The sequence below is a fragment of the Pipistrellus kuhlii genome, unplaced genomic scaffold (assembly GCF_014108245.1).
Source record: "Pipistrellus kuhlii isolate mPipKuh1 unplaced genomic scaffold, mPipKuh1.p scaffold_m20_p_61, whole genome shotgun sequence".
Lineage (NCBI taxonomy): Eukaryota > Metazoa > Chordata > Mammalia > Chiroptera > Vespertilionidae > Pipistrellus > Pipistrellus kuhlii.
Window position 1 is genome coordinate 104,050 of NW_023425564.1, and position 16,973 is coordinate 121,022.

General features: G+C 44.5%; 1 protein-coding gene across 7 annotated transcripts in view; it reads left to right on the forward strand.

Moving 5' to 3' along the window:
• Positions 1 to 16,973, forward strand: part of AUH (AU RNA binding methylglutaconyl-CoA hydratase) — a 151,624-nt gene that overhangs the window by 16,140 nt on the left and 118,511 nt on the right. For 6 of the 7 annotated variants that reach the window (XM_045575037.1, XM_036420059.2, XM_036420061.2 and 3 more), the window contains exons 2-3: positions 10,079 to 10,146; positions 10,254 to 10,341. The exons of the other annotated variant lie outside the window; for it this stretch is intronic. In XM_045575037.1, coding sequence (XP_045430993.1) covers positions 10,079 to 10,146; positions 10,254 to 10,341 — 156 coding nt within the window. The remainder of the gene's footprint in view (positions 1 to 10,078; positions 10,147 to 10,253; positions 10,342 to 16,973) is intronic. 7 annotated transcript variants of the gene reach the window in all.

Consider the following 16,973-nt stretch of genomic DNA (forward strand, 5'->3'; position numbering starts at 1 on the left):
TACAGAGACCTAACAGCAGACTAGGGGAACTGCAAGAATCAAGTCAAAGATTTGAAATACAAAGAGGCAAAGAACACTCCTCTGGAGAAGCGAGAAGAGAAGATAATCCAGAAAGCTGAAGATAGTGTAAGGAGCCTCTGGGACAATTTCAAGCATCCCACATCCGAATTATGGGGGTGCCAGAAGAAGAGAAAGAGCAAGATATTGAAAACCTATTTGAAGAAATAATGACCAAAAACTTCCCCCACCTGGTGAAAAAAATAGACTTACAACTCCAGGAAGTGCACAGAACCCCAAACAAAAGGAATCCAAAGAAGACCACACACCAAGACATATCATAATTAAAATGCCAAGAGCAAAAGAGATAGCGAGAATATTAAAAGCAGCAAAAGAAAAAGTTAATTACCTACAAGCGAGCACCCATACTATTGTCAGCTGATTTCTCAACAGAAACCATGCAGGCCAGACGGGAGTGGCAAGAAATATTAAAGTGATGAATAGCAAGAACCTACAACCAAGATTACTTTACCCAGCAAAGCTATCATTCAGAATTGAAGGGCAGATAAAGAGCTTCACAGATAAGGACAAGCTGAAGGAGTTCATCACCACCAAATCTATATTATATGAAATGCTGAAAGATATTCTTTAAGAAGAGGAAGAAGAAGAAAAAGGTTAAGATAAAAATTACGAACAACAAATACATGTCTACCAACAAGTGAATCTAAAAATCAAGTGAATAAAAAATCCGATGAACAGAACAAACTGGTGAATAGAATAGAATCAGGGGCATAGAAAGATAGTAGTGGACTGACAATTCTTGTGGGGAAAAAGGTGTGAGGGGTGCCGGAAGAGACTGGACAAAAATTATACACCTATAGATGAGGACAGTGGCGGGGAGGTAAGGGCAGAGGGTGGGGTGGGAACCTGGTGCAGGAGAGCTATGGGGAGGAAAAAGAGGAACAATTGTAATAATTTGAACAATAAAGATTTATTGCATTTAAAAAAATTAAAAAGGCAGGGAAACCTAAGACAGGGATTTAAAGTTAGTATATGAATGTATAACTTTTCCCGAGTTTGAAGAAACCTGTTTTGGCTAGGTTAGATGAGAAGGATGCATGATAATTGAGCTTCCTTAGAAGCTATTAATTGTGATATAAAGTGGGACAATTACAAAACAAAGAATGGTAGATTCTGCTGAATAAAGCTAAAGTTTCATCCCATTTTGGGGTATTAATAGCCCATTGATAGATTTGATGGTACAATTGTTTGGCAATGGATGATTCATTTTAAGTTACAGAGCTAATTCCCAACTCTTTGATGTGGAGGTACCCAAAACATCAGTCCACAAACCTGGGGCCAGCACTGCTTTAATTAACCATAATAAAAGCATTTTGATGGTACTTTACATTTTAGTAATAATGTCAACAGTATTGTGTCTAGCATGCATTATGGTAACACTATCCCTACCTGCTAGAAAGGACAAAGGTAATTGAATGGGTATATTGTAAGCCTTATATGTATAGGTGGGGCACAAGTAAGCTTATAGTTGTTTGTATGGAAAACAATGCAATAATTATCCATAATAAACAGTAATATGAGAATAAACTGTTTTGTGTATTCATAAATGTAAACCTTCTTGTGTCCCACCCTGTGAATATCTGATCATTTTCTCCTCACAATAGCCCCTGAGAGTTTGGATCTACTAGCATCTTCCTCAACAGTGTAAGACTCTGAGGACTAGAGAGGCTAACTAGACAAAGGTCATATAGCCAGTAAGTTGCAGACTGGAATTTCAGCCCCAGCAGTCAGATCTCAGAACGTGCATTCTTAGCTCAGAACACGCAGTGCAAAGTTGGTGTGCCCAAAGCTCTGAAGGCCAGAACCCAAAACGTCAGTTTGGAGTAAGGAAAAGTTCATCATTGCCAATTCAAAAGATGAGGGTTTTAATCCTCAAATCGATTTTAAGAAAGTACAGAGTTCAGGCTTCTTTTATGGCAAGGGAAGGGAAAATGGGAAAGATTGTTTTTGTAAAAACTCAAATCCCAAGCAGAACTTCTCTGATGATTGACATGTCTAAAGCAGGAGCTGTTAGCCTGAAGGCCAGGGCAACAATGCAGGTGAGTACAAGATGGACTCAGGGAGACTGACAGCACCCGCTCCTACATCCTTAGAGTTGGCATCAACTTGGATGACTCAGAGGCACTTCACCTTTAATTCAAAACCAAACTGATGAACGTTATCCCCGCCACTTAGTGTTTTTCATGGTCCTGTCATCTCCTTTCATCCACTTCTGAGCCAAGCACCTAGAAGACACTCCCACAGAGTTTGGAGCTCTCCCAACCTCAGCCAGACCGGTTATCTCTTGCCTGGGCTGCAGCTAATACCAAGAAGCTTCTAGCCCTATTCACTTCTGGCGTGATCTCCAAAGATCGAAACTATATTTCCCCAGGCTTGCATATGTGTGTTTATGGGACTTAAACCTCCTCCACTGGTCATTCCTTATTTTTTTCACAGGACTGTAAGGATAGTAGCTAGCTTGTTGTGACCTCTCCTCTATTGGCTCTTTTCTTTTTCTCCTGAGTGACAGGGCCTGTAATGAGGCCATGACTATTTTATGTTGTCTCCCATGTTGTCCCTTCCTCGAACCTACCCTTAACAGTCTTACCAAGTCCCACTCATCATTCTAATCTCAACTCAGAAAGCATTGCTTTGGCCGGGACCGGTTTAGCTCAATGGATAGAGCGTCGGCTTGGGGACTGAAGGGACCCGGGTTCGATTCCGGTCAAGGGCATGTACCTTGGTTGCGGGCATATCCCCAGTGGGGGGTGTGCAAGAGGCAACTGATTGATGACTCTCTCTCATCGATGTTTCTAACTCTCTATCTCTATCCCTTCCTCTTTGTACAAAATCAATAAAATATATTAAAAAAAAAAAAAAAGCATTGCTTTGGATAAGCTTTCTCGTTGCACCCAGACCATATCAGTTCTGGTTACAGTTACTGTAGTGCCATTTAGACCATATGAAGCATTTTGAATTGTATATTTTTATGATTATGGTATTAATGCTTTGTCTTTTCTTCTAGTCTCTATGATTCCTTGAGGGCTGAGCACCATAATGTGTAGTCAGTACATTTCAGTGAAGGAACACATCTTGAACACAGCTTGTGTTAGTCACATGATATTCTTCATGGGAAAACTGAAGCTTGACCAATGTAGCATAGTCCTTTCATTCGTTCAGGTGTGAGTTACATTGCCACTTATTAGCTGAAGGTAGTTACCTAACCTCTCCATCTCCAGCTTTCTTTCTCTCTTCAGTAAGGATAAAATTTGTACCTACCACTTGGGTTGTTGTGGGATTACATGCTATAATAAACAAAGCACTGGGAATAGTGTCCAGCACATACTAAAGTGCTCAATTAGTGGTAGCTGTTATTAATATTGGGCCTAGCCATGGTCACTTAACTGTTTAGTGCCTAGATACCACTTCTCCTCCATGATTTTCTTCATACTGAGGTCATTTGGAATGCTTGGAAATTTATTCTGTGAGCTAAAGTTCATCTTTGTACTTTGCATGTTTTTTTTTGTTTTTTTTTTTTTTCCATAGAGAAGGCATGTGTACATTTGGTTGTCTTCAGTTTAACCCAGTTACAAATACCCATTGTTAGGGTCGCCAAAGGGGAACACATGTGGCCAGAGTGGTGAGGGTTTATGAATTTATGAGGTCATCTGGATACCAGATGGGCTGAGCCCAAAATGGCGTCAGCAGCCAGAGACCTGGAGTCAGAGATTTTAAAGGACTCTTAGGTGGGCTTTTTCTGGGCAGAGAATCTCTAGGTGGGTCTAGATCCTGAGAAGAAGGTCCACAGGGGAAGGATAATGGTCTTAGCAAGTGCAATGTCCATTGTGAAGTGGTCTAAAGATCAGTTCCTGGGGGAAGGGGTATTGATTCAATTATTTGATCAGACCTAACATTCCAGCCTTTTTGTTTTATGGAATAGGGACAAAGGTCATATCTTCTGTAGTTACTTCCTGCTGAGAAGGGACATGGAGATCATAAGGGGATGGACTTTGATTGTAGTCAGCTGGAATGTTGTGTAGATTCCTCCTTGTTGGAGTGAGGGGTGCAGCAGCATGGTTTCCCGGAGAGACTGGTTAGTGAAGGCACAAGAGTGGTCTTGAAGGAAAGATGAAAAATGGCACAGAAGAGCTGATCCAAAAACAAGGATGAGGAATAGGAGTGTTAATGGTGAGGAATAGGAGTGTTGATGGTCCTATGAAGGGAAGTAGCTGGGAATACCAGTTTATACCTTTTAGCCAGAAGTCCCATGAATTTGATTGATCTCTCTAATCTTTGCGGCCCTTCTGTTAATTTTTGGGTGGCATTCCTGACCAGGCCAGACTGGTTGACATAAAAACAACATTCTTCCTTCAGAAAGAGGCATAGACCTACTCTTTCTCCACAGTTAGGAGGTCCAGTTCTCTCCAGATTTTGGAGGGTGATAGCTACTAGTGAATCGATCTGATCCTGAATTTGAACTAAACTTTTGGCATTGTCATCTAGGCTTTTTTGTAGGTCCTGAGACAGGATTTCAAATTATGATAGAGCAGCAGTTACTCCCCCATGCCAGTCCTGACACCTGCTGTGATGCCGAGGGTTATGAGGGGAGGATTATCTGGGTGGACCTTTCGTGTCGGATATGGTGGGTTACAGGGACAGGTAGGCTGATTATTGGGGGCTGCATCTACATTGGGTGAGAGAGAAGAGTACAGGTTCCTGCCCAGTACGGAGGCAGATGTATGTGTTTTAAGACAGGCTGAAAGGCAGGGAGAAGAGGTGGACTAAAGGGTATGAGGTTCCTTTCCCCAGTTCTATGCTCCAAACCAAGAGGGTAGTCACCATGGCGCTCCAATAAGAGGGGACAGTTGAGTGGTTGAGATTCTATTGCAGTGAAAGTGGGCAGGAATGCTAGGGTGGGCTGTTACCTAAGGGAAAAGTGAAAGGGAAGGAAAAGAGCAGTTGAAACCTTGGGCCTGGATGGTTGGATAAGAAGGAAATAACCATTGGCTTCCGGGGAGACCTGGTAGTTAACCTGTTGGGACCACTGGCCGTTCAGCAGTCCATGGTTAACTGTGGTATCGCGGGCTGATGATGGGAGATAGCCTATTGCTATATTGCCCTGTGACCTTGTAAAGCACATGTGTCAAACACAAGGCCCGCGGGCCAAATCCGTCCCTCCAGGCCTTGCAATGTGGCCCGCACCGCGCTGTCATCACTGCACTCCGCTGCGTTTCCATCACAATGACAGTTTATGACTGTTCAGTAAACCATTCGGCCCGCGATTTAGGCTGGATTTTAGATTTTGGCCCCTTCTCTGATTGAGTTCGACACCCCTATTAAAGCATAAAGAGGTTTGGGTGATGGGTAGGGTGTGTAGAGTATAACACCTGTGACGGGATGGAGGCCGGAGCTGCCTGAGCAAGAGACTGCATATAAGAATGGAAATAAAGAGAGGCTTGATAATTACATAGAAGAGTGTCTGCCTTTTCAAGAAATATAGTTCCCTTTTCCTTTTTATAAGCCAGAGTGATTTTTGCCTGATTCCGTCTCTTGATTGGGTAGGATGGTGGCATCTGCTGAAGAGGAGAGGGGAAGGCAGAGCCAGCAGTCCCTGGCTAGGTTGGCTTGGCTGGTTTTGGAGGGAATGGGTAAAGTTTAGTGTTCGCTGAGATGAGTGAAGGTGAGAAAGTTCCTTATGTGTGTAGGAGAGGAGGGCTGGGATAGGATGAGGGGGAGAACTAATTCACACTTCCAGGGTTGTGATTACCCCATGCGGGGAAAGAGTATGTTTGGGATGTAGAAAGAAGGAAATCTCATCCCATGGGATGGCCGTGTTCCAGGGATGGGTTTTAATCTGGAAAGATGGAACAAGGGGTATGCCCCTATAGTTAAGCTGCAGTGGCGTGGTTAGGAGTACCTGATAAGGGCCTTGCCATCGGGGCTATAAATTATTTGACAAATGGATTTCCTTTAGGAGGACCCAGTCCCCTGGCTGTAGAGGAGTAGGGGGATGTCTCCTGTAAAAGGTCAAGGGAGGCCCTGATCAGCATGCTCTCTCAGGAATTGTCGGACAAGGTTTAAAATGGGGACATAGTCCCTAGCTGGTTTGGCTGTGGATAGAGCTTCCCCCTGCGGATTGAGGGTCCCGGGTTTGATTCCGGTCAAGGGCACATGCTCAGGTTGCGATCTCCAGTTGTGAGTGTACATGAGGCAGCCAGTCAGTGATTCTCTCTCATCACTGATGTTTCTATCTCTCTTTTGCTCTTCCTTACCCTCTGAAATCAATTCAAATATATTTTAAAAAATAAAATAAAAGGGGACATAGCCTTCTAGAGGGGTCCCTGTGGAAGGGAAGTCTCCTGATAAGAGGGGTCTTCCGTACTTGAGTTCACAGGGACTAAGAAAGGAGGTGCACGGGGCTGCCCTGATGGGCATAAGGGCTAGCGGTAGGAGAGCAGGTTCAGGTCCTTTAGTTTTGTGAGTTAGTTGAGTTAGGTGAGACTGAATTAAGGACTTTGCCTTTTCTACCTCTCCTGAAGATTGGGCCGGTAGGGGATGTGAGTTCCACTGGATGTTCAGAGTGGAGGAGACCTGTTGAGTCGTTTGAGATGTGAAAGCTGGTCCATTATCTGATTGCAGTGAGGTGAGGAGGCCGGATGTGGGGAAGAGGTGCTGAATGGGAGCGGTGTGGTCCCAGTGTCCTTGTGGCATTTGAAGCAGGGCCCGGAGGAGGCTGAGCCCCTGACTTGCCCTTGGAGGATCGGCACTTGTGTGGGGTTTGTGAGAGCGGCGGCCAGGAGCGGGAGGGCCTCTGGGCCTCAGCTGGCCTGATCTCGCCTTGTTGTTGGACTTGGGTCTCCTGGTCTCTGTTATTAAAGACCTCAGAGGCCAGGTTAACGAGGTCTGGTTGAGGTGTCTGTGGACCTGTGTCCATTTTTGGAAGCTCGCGGCATACGTCGGGGCTGATTGGGCTGTAAAATGGGTGTTCGGAAGAAGGGTCCCTCTGGGAGGTGGGGGCTAAGGTGGTCAGTTCCCACAAGCCCTCCGTGAGGTGGGGAGGAGAGCTGGGTTTCCGTCAGGCCCTGAGTGATTTTATCGTGCCATAGCTGACCGCCCCATGGACAGCCTGTGAGTCCGGCAATGAGACAGGAGATTATGTGGCTTCGGAGCTGGTGCCCTGGAGAAATAACCTGAAAGTCCCATCTCGGGGCAGTTTGGGGACCATGTCAGTGTCGTGTCTGTGGGCACAGCAGGGTCCTGAGCTGCTAGCCAGATGTGCTCCTCCTCCGGGTGAGAGAGGAGGAGCTAGATGTCATGTCAGGGCAGGTACTGCGCCAGGCACTCAGATTCCTTGGTAAAGGTGGGGGGTCGGTGGAAAAATACCTGAGACGCCTCTCAATCTGTGTGAGGACGGACATGGAGAATGGTGTGTACCCAGACAGCACCCTCAGTTCCTGCCACCTCCCTCGGGGCTAGAAGAGGCGCGGGAACAGGAGTGGCTGTGGAGGAAGACGGCCTCTGGGAGTGTTAGTTGGGTGGGAACGTCTGTATTGGAGCTCGAGTTCTCGGGATTTGGGCTCTCAGGGGTCAGGGAGCAGGTGGCTGCTGGTGAGGAGGGTCTGGGTTTGGGCATGGGGTGCACAAGGGGGTAGCAGTCGGTGATCTGCTGGGTCAGGAGTAGATTCAGCATCAGAAGTGTTGGGGGGATGTTTCACGTGAGAAGGGTCTGATGGGCTGGGCAGGACTGGCAGAGAGGGTGGGAACGGAAGGGTGAAAAGGCCTGGACGTGGGGAATCTGACCACTTTCCATTGCGGTGACAGCACTTACCTAAACAGCGCGATGTGTTAACATGGAAAGTGCATTTTCAGGCCATGAGACTTACCATCTGGTTTATGTTGTGGCCAAACAGCGTTACGAAGGAAAATGCGGGCCTTAGGCCTGACCTCCCCTGTGAGTGTGCAGAGGGAGGTGCCGTGGCCCACGAGAGAGGAAGGGCGAGTGACAGACCACAGACCCAATGGGGACTGTTAGGGCAGGCGTCCCCACTGTTAAACAAATCACCAAGAGAAACCAGGGGTGACCCTCAGGCTGGGCGAACCCAGTCCAGAAGGACCCGAGGCCGAATGGCTGAGGAGTCTTCTGGCCCAGCGCTAGGACTTTCTGGAAGAGAGACTTTGGAGAAGTCAGAGAGAGAGAGAGTGGACAGAAGACTCCAGACGAGGGGAATTGTGGGACGTCACTCGCCTAGAGAAGACTGGCCGGTGTGGGGTGAGGGTCAGCAGTGGAGAAGGAGAGGTTCTCCATCCAGCGTCCTCCTTGGCTGGTTCTGGAGGGTCTAGAAGGGAGGGAGGCTGATAGAGGCTGTGATCATGTCACCGAGTGGATCGGGAAGTGAGCCCAGGACGAGCTGCCGCTGCCTATGGGGAACGAAGCCAGGGTGATGGCTCCCCTTCCCCGTGGAACCCTCCTTGGTTTCAGCACCAAATGTTAGGGTCGATGGAGAGGAAGTCACGAGGCCAAAGTGTTGAAGAATTATGAATTTATTGGGTTATCTGGATAGCAGATGGGCTGAGCGTCAGTACCTAGGGACAGGGAGTAAGAGATTTTAAAGGACTTTTAGGTAGGCATTTTCTGGGCACTCTCTGGACAGTTCCAGGTCCTGAGAAGGTCCACAGGAGAAGGATAATGATCTTAGCAGGCTGAATGTGGTCAAGTGAAGGGGTCAGAAGGTCAGTTCCCAGGGTAGGGGGTATTGATTAGTTATTTGATCAGACCTAACACCTACCTCCACTCCCAACTAGATGAAAGGCATTTCTGTTATACAAGGAAAATGTGTGCTTCCTCGGGACAAGATTGAGGACAGGTATATACAACTTTGACTATCAAATTAAGGTCTTTGAACTGAGACATTTTGGAAATAAGATAAAATTAAAGGTATTTAAGCAGTGGTTAAATTATATGCTTAGAGTTATCTTTGTTGTTTTTTTTGCTTAGAGTTATCTTTGAAATATTGATCTGAGTGCAGCAGTTGGAATGGGAGCTTGGATTTAGGTGATGGTCTCTGATAAAATTAGGGAAGTTAGGAGGGAGACAGAATGAACTTTGTTTCTATAGATTGCGGTTGGGTTGCTTGTTAGATTTCCAAATGGAAGTGCCTTCAGTTTAAGCATATGCAACAGAGGGAGAGAAACTCTGCATGGAGATAATGAAACTAGTTAGTGTGACAAAAGAGTGATTGAGGCGCTAATACCTGGTATGTATACCACCACAAAAAGCAGATATCCTGCAGTCCTTCCCTGTGACAAGGCTTGGTTAGCCATTAGTTCTGTAGGAGATGAAGGTGATACAACCACATTTTCAGTAGCACACTGTAATTGAGGATTTTCTCTAGGAAGTGTGGCCTTCCTTCTAGTTAGTCTAACTTGGTGGTATAAAGTGTACTTAACGATGCTGATTACCGTGGTGGTGTCCCTTAAGTTGTAGAGACATGATGTTCTTGTTATGCCCAGACTTCGTGATCCCCAAGGACCACCAGGGAGCCGAGTCCGATGCAATAAACAAAAGAGCCTTCTCCATGCTAGCATGGTCCCCTCCCACCCACGCCGGCAGCATGGCGGAAGAGAGCACGAACTTCTCCCAGTCCAGGGGTTTTACTCTGGTCAGTGGTGATGTCACTGCCTCGGCTAACCCTGATTGGTTGGGTGAGGGCTAGGGATAACTCCGCCTGCGGGGCGGAGTTGGGAGCTCATCCTCACCCCGCCCTGCCCTCTCATTCTAAAGCTCTTCTATATCAATCGGAAGAAAAACAGTGAATATTAAGCAGAAGATGGATTTTATAAATATGTTACAATACCACATTCTTTAAAATATATGCTTGAAACAGAAGGTAAACAAAACTAAGCTCTTGGAGGCACTTTGAGGAAGTGGTGGATTTCTTGTCTCCAGTGAACTAGCTGTGTGTGTGGGAGTCTGTACCCTGAACACTCACTAACTCAATGCTTGTGCTTTTTCCATAACCAGGAATTGTGGTGCTTGGAATAAATAGAGCTCATGCCAAAAATTCATTCAGTAAGAATCTCGTTAAAATGGTGAGTGTAAAAATTGAACTCTTTGCTTCTAAAATTAAGCTATCGTGTTGACATCAGTCTGAAAAATGTTCTCCCTTTTTCTTCTTATCCTCCCTGTTTCTATTTAGCTCTCAAAAGCTGTGGATGCTTTAAAATCTGATAAGAAAGTACGGACTGTAATAGTGAGGAGTGAAGTCCCAGGGATATTCTGTGCTGGTAAGTAAATAAATTTTATTATGAATTAAATTCCAGTCTAATTTCCCTTCACTAATAGCCTATTGTAATGTATTCTGTGGTTTGAATTCTATTACCCACTGTTAACAAAAAAAAAACATTGAAACCTGTAAAGAATTTTTGTGAGTTTATTGGAGCTAAATTGTCCACATATGCTGGGGAGCAGAAACTCAAGGGACTGAGATAATGCTCCGAAGAATGGCGGGTTACATTTCTCTATTTATACACTGAAATCAGAGGAGGGACATAGGTGGGTTACATGAAATTCATTGGTGATGGAGTAAGGAGGCGGGAGAAAGCGAAGTGGTGGGAAACTCCTGGGATTGGATAAAAAGTAAAAATGATGGACGTGTACTCAGGTAAGTGCAGGAACAATTAACATGATAACGAAGGAATTTGAGGCATCAAGTCCTGGCGCCCACCACATTTGGTTGTGCCCCAGGGGCTCCAGAAAAAGGGAAGTTACAAGTTACCCAGACATCTCATAGATATGTTATCTTAGAGGCAAAAAGGCAAATGGGCTCAGTAAAAAGCTCGAAGTTGATCTTTGTCTGGGAAAATATCAGCCTAGAACATGACTACCCACCATAACCTGTTTGTTGTTAGATATTTAATTTTCAGACCATCTTTTGTGGTTATTTTAGGTCTCTAAGTTTGCAAGACTGCCACACAGGCCTCCCCTGAGCTTGTCAGGTTAGCATGTGACTCTTTTTTTCACACCACAATTCCTCTTTGTCTTTTTTTACTGGTTTACAAGAAAAAAGATGCTTTGTCAGTATTAGACTCTTTTGTAACATGTAGATTGTTTTGGAAGTTGGAAAGATAATTTGAGTGGTTGTTTGTTTGTAGTACATGAATAATAGTTCTGAAGATCAGCTGGGAAGGAAACATTGTATTTCCCACCCTCAGCAGTGCGCTCTATTAGTGGCACAGGAAGTACTCTACTTGGCGAGCAGTAGCTGCACCAGTACAGCCTGTTGCACAGCCTGTAGACATTTGCTCTGAAGCTTGGTGTTTGCAGTATTGCCCCCTATCTTCACAGAATGTATTTTCAAATTGGTATGATAGCAGTGAAAGGTAAATGTTTTCCCATTTGCTTACCAAATACTGTTTTCTTGTATTTTCCATATTTGTATTTCTAAGCCATGAGGTTGAGTGAATCTGTCCCAACTAGTAAAAAGTGTAGATGATTAAGATAAAAAATGTCGATAACATGCAGTATCATGTAATTTACTAAGAAGTAAATGAAGGGAGAACTTGGCTGAAGAATTAAGTTTTTTCACTTCCAGTAAAAATGTAAATGGGATAATCTTAAAAGGTAACCAAACTTTTGAGAGAATGACAACACACGCTATTTTATTCATTAATCAAGTATTGAACATTTAGTGTATACCCAGGATGATGATGAGAAGATGGGAAAATATTGCTAGGTAGAACCTTTTTAGATGTGTCTGAGCTGTGAAACTGATATTCTTCAGTTTCATTCTTAAGGGTCCTTAGTTTTCTGAGCTTCAGACTCTGTGGCCTCCGCATGAAAATATTGCAGAATTTTATGGTATTTAAGACTATTCCATGTAAATGGGTTATATTTTGGCTTTTGATGTAATGTAGCATATCTACATGAGTTAGTTTTAACTCTTTTGGGAATCAAAGACAGTAAAGGTACACTCCTCAGCTGCTGGGTGGGCAGGTTTTGCAGTGCAGATTTCTGCTTTTACATCTGCAAACACAAGTAACTCCATCTGCTTGTGAATGGTAGGTTGTTTGAGGCTTCATTGCCACAGCGTACCTACGGAGAGTCAATAGTAAGTAACTGATGGCTCTTCATAGTTTTTATAAGGGCTTTACATGAATTTCTATTTTATTCCTTAAAGAATATGGAAAATGTATACCAAGATAATAGCATTCTTGTAAATGTGACTTTAAGACTAGTGGATATTGCTCCAGGGGACTTAGTCAAATGCCATGACAAGTGGCTGTGAGATCACTGTTCTCAGTCCTGTGAGGGCTGCTGAGGGCCTTATTGGGAGGACTTTGTGAATCCATGAGGAGTGAGTGACATAGTGTTACTGACCACAGTAACGTTACTGTTGTTGCCCAGGAGCTGTCCAAGTCGGCTCGAGGGAGAGAATTCAGAAAAGCGACAGACAGCAGTGTTGAAGCAAAGCAAGCAAATTTATTTAAGAATACACTTGGCATAAAGCTCAAGCGGGCAACTGAGCTAATCTGAGCACCCCTCCTGGTGTGGGTTCAAGGGTTTTATACCACCCTCCTCCCCCATAGGTTTCAAGATTCCCCTATCAGATAGACTAGATTTTAAGGTCCCCCTTTTACATGGATGTGACTTTTTGCAGAATTTATTAGATCATCTCGTCCAATGCCAAGACTGCTGACTTTGTCCATGGGTGAGATAAACTCCCCTTCCCCTTCCCTCCTCCTGCCCTAGCAGCTGTTTATCCTGCCAACCATTGCTCTCTCAAGTGATACCATCCAGATGCTTCTGGGGTTTTTGTTATTTGTCCCCGAGACTTCACCTGTCCTTGGGTTTAGCTGCTACAAATGGCATGAATTGTCTGTTTGCTCTGTATTTTACCAGGCCAGGGTGGCTTATGCTATGTATTCTCTGGTTAGGGAGGAGGTTATAAGCCATTTGCTCTCAAGTGTTTTTGGTCGGGGAGGGTAAGTCTTGGGGTTCACCAGCTGGTTGCAAGCTGCCCCAACTGTTTGGCCTTGTTTAATTGTCTTATCTCAGTTTCCCCATTTCACTTCCTAGCTTCTTACTGTCCTGCACACTGTCTTTTTGTTAGTAATAGGTTTTGTGATTAAAACACTGTAGTTATTGGTAGAATTCTCTTAATCTTATTTATTTGCTGCCAACATGTTTTGCATTGCTATATTATGTGTATTATTTGGAATAGGCTTTAATGCTTTAGAATGTTTTACAGATGTCTTTCATAGGTTGCCTTTTTGGGGACATATTAAGTAATATACCACATCCTTTTACCAGATTAACAAGTTAGCTTTGAATACTTTTTTCAGGTACTAATCAGATATACTTTCTTTGCTGAATATGCTTTTAAACTTTTTCCTGATTAAGATATCTATATTTTAACTCATAAGAACTGTTACTGTATTTTGTAAAAAAAAAAAAATTCAGTTTGGGTTCTAGGAAAATTGGGGCACATAATTTATTAACTCAATGTGTATAATAGAAACATTCTTTCAAATTTCTCTGAAAGATTTTCTTTGCTTACATCTATTTAAACAGTTTAGTAGGTCTGTCTTTATTAATGTGTACAGATTAAGTGTAAGACCAGATAAATTTAAACTTACAGTCTATATTAATTTAAAATATTAATTTTAATTAGGCCCCATTTATTAGTTATTGTTGAAGAACACAGTCTTTTACAGAGTTTTAGTTTTTATTCTGAAATGGTGATATTCAAAATCAAAATCCTCTAAAACAGTTAATTCATTTATTGATTATTCTCTTAGCTCTCCTACCTCCCTAAAGTTACTCATTTTCCCCTTCCCGAGTTTCTCTTCTATACATCTGTATTCCTGTGGCATCTTGTTCATTTCTGAAAGCTTAACGCTTCTGAAGCTGTTCTTGCCTCAGATTTCTTGAGGATGGGGACTTCTCTTTTTCTTCTTTGAAAATCATCTTTCATGTTGTGGACATAACACATAATAGGGACTTGGCATGTATTTGCTAAACTTAGTCCGCTTTGGACTGCCCTGATGATGGGTGTTTCCAGGAGCTGTTTGGTGTGTGTGTGCAGTGTCTCTGAATTGTCTCAGACCACCCCGTTCACTGGGAGTGTCTCTGGTTCCTGACTGTGGTGCATTGTTTCTGTATCATTTTTCTAAGATGTTAGAAAAACATAATTAAGCCCTATTAAACTGATTCCTGTGTGCATTGGAGGTTAGACAGAGTGATTTCTGACTTCCCATTTAAATCTATTATTTAGAATCAATAACCATATTTCACTTACATTTTTAAAATAAAATATTAGTTTAAAAAAGTACAGTAGGTCAAAATGTGTGAAATTTGTACAGAACGTATGAAAAAGTATATAAAGGGAGAAATCCCGCTGTCATCCCACTCCCTCTACTCCATTAGTCCGCTAATAAAAATAACACTTTTTATCATATTTATTACTCTTGTAGTATTTCATTTTACAGACGTGTACACATACCCATGAATATACGAATGTGAGTGTGGAGGAACTGCTGGCTGTGGTAACGTGAAGCCGGCAGGAAGGGTGGAGGATGGTGGTGTAAGAGCTGTGCACGAGGTGTCAGCCCTGGGCCTGCGCTGGGACTGTCTGCAAGCGAGGCTCTGCTTGGAGTGTGGCTTCTTTCTCTGTCTGTGGTAATAACTGTTACCTAAAATCATATTACGTGAATTTACACACAAAGTCAGTAATTTGAAAAAAATCGCCAAGTGTGTTAGTATGCCTTTTGGTTTTGGTAACTGAAACTTTGTGACATTAGCCTGGCTTCTGAATTATTTGTTACAAACATTTGAGAGGAAAACATTTTTAGAATAAAACAATCTCATTGGGTAAGGCACATGCTGTCTTTTTAACGAGTCCCTGTCAGGCCAAGGCCGATGACGGGGCGGTTTAGCCGGAGCTCCTTCCCCTGACTCAGGGCACGGCTGTCTGCTGTTCTGGTGATTTGCCGTTTTGGAATGTGTTTTCTTTTTTAGCTCTAAAATCTCATGCTCTTAAGCATCCTAATGGTACTATGTTGATTGAGAAAATACTGTTATGCCCAGACTTCGTGATCCCCAAGGACCACCAGGGAGCCGAGTCCGATGCAATAAACAAAAGAGCCTGTACCATGCTAGCAATGGGCTCCTCCCACTCATGCCGGCAGCATGGCGGAAGAGAGCGAATTTCTCCCGGTCCAGGCGTTTTGAGGGCTAGGGATAACTCCGCCCTATGGGGCGGAGTTGGGAGCTCATCCTCGCCCCGCCCTGCCCTTTCATTCCCCCCTTGTCTAATGTGCCTAGTCAAATCATTGACTCAGCAGCCTACTTCCTTTCAGCATAAACAACAAATACAGTTATCAAGACCCTTAGTACCACAGTTCCCATCAGTATTGTCCTCACTGAAGTCCAGTTCCCCTCCTGCAGGCATCAGTTCTCCTCCTGGCCTGTAGTTGCCAGGATCCAGGCCATGCAGGAGCTGGGAGTCATGTAGTCAGGTCTGGGTGCCATCTACTTCAACAGCAGTGGGCGTGCTCAGGATAACAGTGCAGCATCCCTTTGAGTCCTTGGGCAGCAAATTTCTTTACCCACATTGAGTTCCGGGGCTACAGGGTCTGCGGTGGGCACTGGCAGTGCATCTGGAACAAGCAAACTGCAGAGCCTGTAAGGACTTGAGCAAGGAAATGGTTACCATACATGATCCCCTCCCAAAAAGGGGAAACTTGTCCCAGTAAGGGGTACACCTGGCCCTCAAGAGGGCAAAGGACAGGGGGTTGGTCCAATTTTCACCGAATCTAAGACACATTTAGTTAAACCCCCTTTTTAAGAGTCTCGCCTGTCCTAAGGCTAGAGCTATGAGATACCTTAGCTACCAAGGTGGGGCTGTTATCTGATAGTGGGGTATACCTCAACCTAATCTGAAGTGTCTATAAAAACTAGACCTTAATGCTGGTGGTTTAATCTCTGAAATCCACCTACCAATGCTCTCCTGGGGAGGTTCCCTGGGACCTGAATTCCCAGGGGGGATCCCCTTACCTTGCTTAGCATTTACCTGTGCACAGACAGTACTTCTAGCAACTCTACCTCACAGAAGTTCAGAAGTCTTGGTGACACTTAACCTGGTGTCACCGGGCAACTCTGACCTAGAGCCTCTGGGACCAACAGTCTTGTCATCTGGAGGGTCCATCAACCATCTGGTCCTTCAGTGGCTTGCTTCTGGTCAGCCAATTCCTTCTGGCTGCAGTTGGTACCCCTCTTTTCTTTGTGGATGGCACAGTATCTCTATCAAAGGGCCTGGATTAAGGCCAAAAGTTCTGGAACTGTGCCCAAATGGTGTGGTCCAAGGTGACTACCACTGCCCCTGCATATCAGGTCCCATCCTGAACATAACTGCTCCCATCCGTGAACAGTACCTTGTCGTCTGTTACCTCTGTGCAGTCATGAATGGGTTCCATCATCATCATCTGGAAGCAGGCTGGCAGGGTTGATGGCCAGAGTTTTCTGAATCTGGACACAGGGCTGGTCCAGGAGAAAAGCCTGGCCCATCCAGGTTAGCTCCTGGTCCAGAGTCCACTTATCTGCCTCCTTCACCAACAATGCTGTGGCTGCCACAGGGTCCAGTCTCTTAGACAGATAGGCAACAGGTCTCTTCCAGGTACCTAGAGTCTGAGTGAGAACCCCTTTGGCAATGTCTCTTACCTCACTCACGTAGGGGTGGAAGGGCTCCGCGTCGTCCGGCAAGGCTAGGGCAGCTGCTGAGATGAGAGCCTTCTTTAGCTCCTCAAAGATCCGTTGTTCCACTTTGGACCAGTTCAACAGCTGCATTCCCCCAGTACGTGTTCCTTCCGAGGACCACAGTCCTTCTTGATGTCCAAGGAAAACAGGCAGTTTGTCCGGT